The 3,803-nt window shown below is 36.2% G+C and overlaps 1 protein-coding gene across 2 annotated transcripts; it reads left to right on the top strand.

The window, feature by feature from the left end:
* Positions 1–714: 714 nt before the first annotated feature.
* LOC134754308 (uncharacterized) lies at positions 715–3,468 on the top strand. 2 transcript variants are annotated; one of them, XM_063690565.1, is made up of 4 exons: positions 715–873; positions 2,624–2,800; positions 2,887–2,985; positions 3,118–3,468. In XM_063690565.1, the coding sequence occupies exons 1-4, from the start codon at positions 801–803 to the stop codon at positions 3,435–3,437; spliced, it is 669 nt and encodes a 222-aa protein (XP_063546635.1). In that variant the 5' UTR covers positions 715–800; the 3' UTR covers positions 3,438–3,468. The 2 variants fall into 2 exon arrangements, with proteins under 2 accessions (XP_063546635.1, XP_063546626.1); XM_063690556.1 differs by having other exon boundaries at positions 2,884–2,985.
* Positions 3,469–3,803: the final 335 nt, after the last annotated feature.

Below are 3,803 nucleotides of genomic sequence, written 5' to 3'. Positions count from 1 at the left end.
AAAACACAAAAATAAACTTAAATAAGTAATGTATGGAAATAGTCATGTGACTTTTCGTAGCATCTGTCACCCCGATGCCATTTTTGTTTCGTTTTGTTATTTCATAAAATCAAGCAAGTCAGTGGTTATCTACTCCTTTTTACAATTTAAGGTGACGTTCGGATATCAACTGCTGACCATATCAACTGTTGATACCAAAAATATGTTAGGCACTAATGAAACATATTTTAAATATAAAATAAGAAACTGTATTTTCCACTCTTCTAACTACTACATCTTAGATATTTGTTCATATACCGTTAACGCTTGTGCTTAGATACAAGGTAAGTGACAACAACGTAACAAAATAACAATAGAGGCGTAACAAAATAACAAGAGAGGCGTAATAAAATAACAACAACGTAACAATCGCACTTAAACTATCGTGAGACATATTTCAAAATATTTATCAGTACGGTTTTTACTCACTATTATTTTTAGTCGCTTTTGGCGACATGTTTCGGATATGTTTGGTGAGGATGGATTCCCAAAGAATCCGAAACATGTCGCCAAAAGCGACTAAAAATAATAGTGAGTAAAAACCGTACTGATAAATATTTTGGAACAACGTAACAAAATAAGAATTACGTGATCTCAATAAGTAAACGTGTTTTTAAAATTTAAATTTTCATGTGATGTTTCCAAGCTGTTTCTTGTTACTGGAAATTGTGATTGACGAATCAATTAAAAACTAATTATACACTGGCACTGGCTGATAACATTTTCCTGTTTTCTGTGGCTGCTGATCATCGTGCAGCAAGATGTATTTGAAAATAAGTTATATTTTACTCTTCTGCTGCTTTTATTTTATACAAACACATGGAACGAAAGCAAGTATGTTAATATATAACTTTTTTTAATCTATGATACTACTAAAGTATTTAATAACAAATTGTTGTGTGACGTAGGTACATTAGTTTTGATATATATTTGTCCGTCTGTCCGTCTGTCCTACCGTCCGTCTGTCCGTCTGTCTGTCGAGGCTGTATCTCATGAACCATGATAGCTAAAATAAAGCTAAAATAACAGAAAAAAACCGGCCAAGTGCGAGTCGGACTCGCGCACCGAGTATTTGTTGTTATAGCGGCAACAGAAATACATCATCTGTGAAAATTTCAATTGTCTATATTCTGTTTTTTTATTCCGTAGACTAAAACGGCTTACGGCGCGATTCGGGAAATTAATTAGAGATTCACTAGATATGAAATAATAAAGATATGTGACGTCCCACGGGTAAAGGATGTGACATTGCACGGCAAAAGGTACCTTATGGCGGTTGGAGCTTACGCTATTATTAACGCCGCTCCAATTAATATTGGATGGCGCTTACGTCGCATAGCGCCGTAATAATTTGCGACGCTATGCGACGTAAACGCCAGCCGCCATAAGGTACCTTTTGCCGTGCAATGTCACATCTCTTTGCTATTTCATACCTAGTGAATCTCTAATTAATTTCTTGAATCGCGCCGTTAGTTGCAATTTGGTTGCAACGACCGAGGACCAAGTATTAAATCCACGGACCCGCAGCGTCGCGGTCGGGTGGCGCGGTTTCGACTGTGAATTCCCTTGCGTACCTTTGTTGTTAGTGCAGCCAGTGCATGTTCCCCTTTTAGTGTACTAAGAACAAGTAAACGCCTATGTTTAAATAAGGAAGCAAGTAAATTAATAAGCGTGCCACTGCATCTACCAATCGGCTTGACTTGATATTTCATATGAAATAAAACTATGAAAACGGATTATATCGCGTATATTGAATTTATAATACATCCCGACGTTTCGAACTCTTTACACCCGTTGACCACGAACGCTGTAAAGAGTTCGAAACGTCGGGATGTATTATAAATTCAATATACGCGATATAATCCGTTTTCATAGTTTTATTTCATGAGTAACTATCGCGGTAACCGAAGACAATATTTTGATATTTCATACTTAATATGTTACTTATTTACGTTACTGGCCGATGTCGAATCATGTCAAAATGATCTTTACAATGCATGTGCTCGAAAAGTGCGTTTCCTACAGAGCCATATCATGCGGAAAGTACTACTTTTCCGCACTAGTGCTTTTTGTTTTCAATTTTTTTTACAGTACATAATGGTGCTACTTTCTCGCACTAGTGCGGAAAAGTGCACTTTTCGTGCATATGTCGAAAGTTTAAAGGGCCATATGTACTGTAAAACGTTGTACGATACACGGGCGAATAGGTAATTCACAACTCGTGTCGATTTAAAACACTCCTTTTTAACCGGCTTCAAGATTTCAAAAGGAGGAGGTTATCAATTCGGCTGTATTTTTTTTTAAATAATTAAACTTATTTGCAATGATATGTTTTTTTATTTACTCGCACAATGCATAGTAAAACATTGTATGATACACGTGCGTAAAGATGATTTCCGACTCGTATTCCTTTATACACTCGCTCGCTTTGTTCGCTCGTGAATAAAATTCCACTCGTCGGAAATCATACACTTTCCGCACTTGTTGCATAAATAGCTATAGTTTATCACTGTTCCGATAAGTATGTACTAATAAATAACCTCCTATACATATGTTGTTTTATTTGATAAAAAAACGTTTTCAGTTGACATGGACTACTTTTTGAGCTATCTTCGCAACTCTAACTGCTCCACCAAAGAAGGACTACAATACTGCAAAGAAAATTGTCATGGGGTGGATGTACTGTGTCATAAGGGGGAGTGTTACTGTCATCAAAGTGTCGTCGATACGATAAGCTCGCCAAATGTATTGGCAAGTGTAGGTAAGGACAAGTAGCTTTTAAGATGTTAAACGTGACAAGTTTACATTAAAGAGTTTCACTAAAATACCTCTTTTAACTCTGAGCAGATATGATGATAGCGCCAAAAGCACCGATTCCTCCGAAAAACGAAATTCAAATAAATATATCTCCACAAATTGTCCAAAAAAGTGATGAAGATGTATCAGGTATAATTTAATTAATTCATACTTTGTATTAATTACTACAAAATACTGTCTATGCCGACGATCTTTTTTGTCAAAGTAAAAAAATACCTATATAAAACTAAAATTACGTAGCTAATAGTATTTTACTTTCAGTCCAAATTTCTCCATCTCGGAGACATCAAATAGCCCACTTCTGCCCAAGTCTTGACGTAGCTAGAAAGTGTATCAGGAAGTGCATAGAGCTCGGCAAGGCTGCGTTCTGCGGAAAGGACCACCGATGTTACTGTGGCCACAAATACGGATCCCACGATTCACCGGACAAACAAGATGCATTGGAAATCCATAAGGAGTTCTCAGACATGTACGCAAAATACATGCACGGAATTGCTGAACGTGATACGGGAAGTGATGAAAATTACGATAAGTTCTTAAAAGAGAAAAAAATGTCGAATAAGGTTACTTATCATGCTTAAGCATTTGCATGTAATAAATGTATATTCAAAAGTCTTTTGGTGATAATAACAAACTAAACTGATCTGTATTATTATTTATTAATAATAGTACAGATCAGTTTAGTCATCTTCAATAGCATAATATTTATGCAATACCATTTTAATGTATGCGGCGTTTTCAGTTTTGTTTTTCATTCCTACCCTAATCCTATTTTAAAACAAACTATCCCACCTAATGATGAAAGAAAGCGAGAGGCACTTGCGGCGTGTACGGGTTGTTTTTCGTCCAAAATCTCCTTCTTCAAACAGCGTACGTCCTAGATTCAATTTGGAAAATTCTGTTATCCCACTAAAGCGACAGAAATTGCTTACGCACGTAATCCCAGT

Source organism: Cydia strobilella, chromosome 2 (genome assembly GCF_947568885.1).
Source record: "Cydia strobilella chromosome 2, ilCydStro3.1, whole genome shotgun sequence".
Lineage (NCBI taxonomy): Eukaryota > Metazoa > Arthropoda > Insecta > Lepidoptera > Tortricidae > Cydia > Cydia strobilella.
This window is presented reverse-complemented; position numbering and strand designations above follow the sequence as displayed.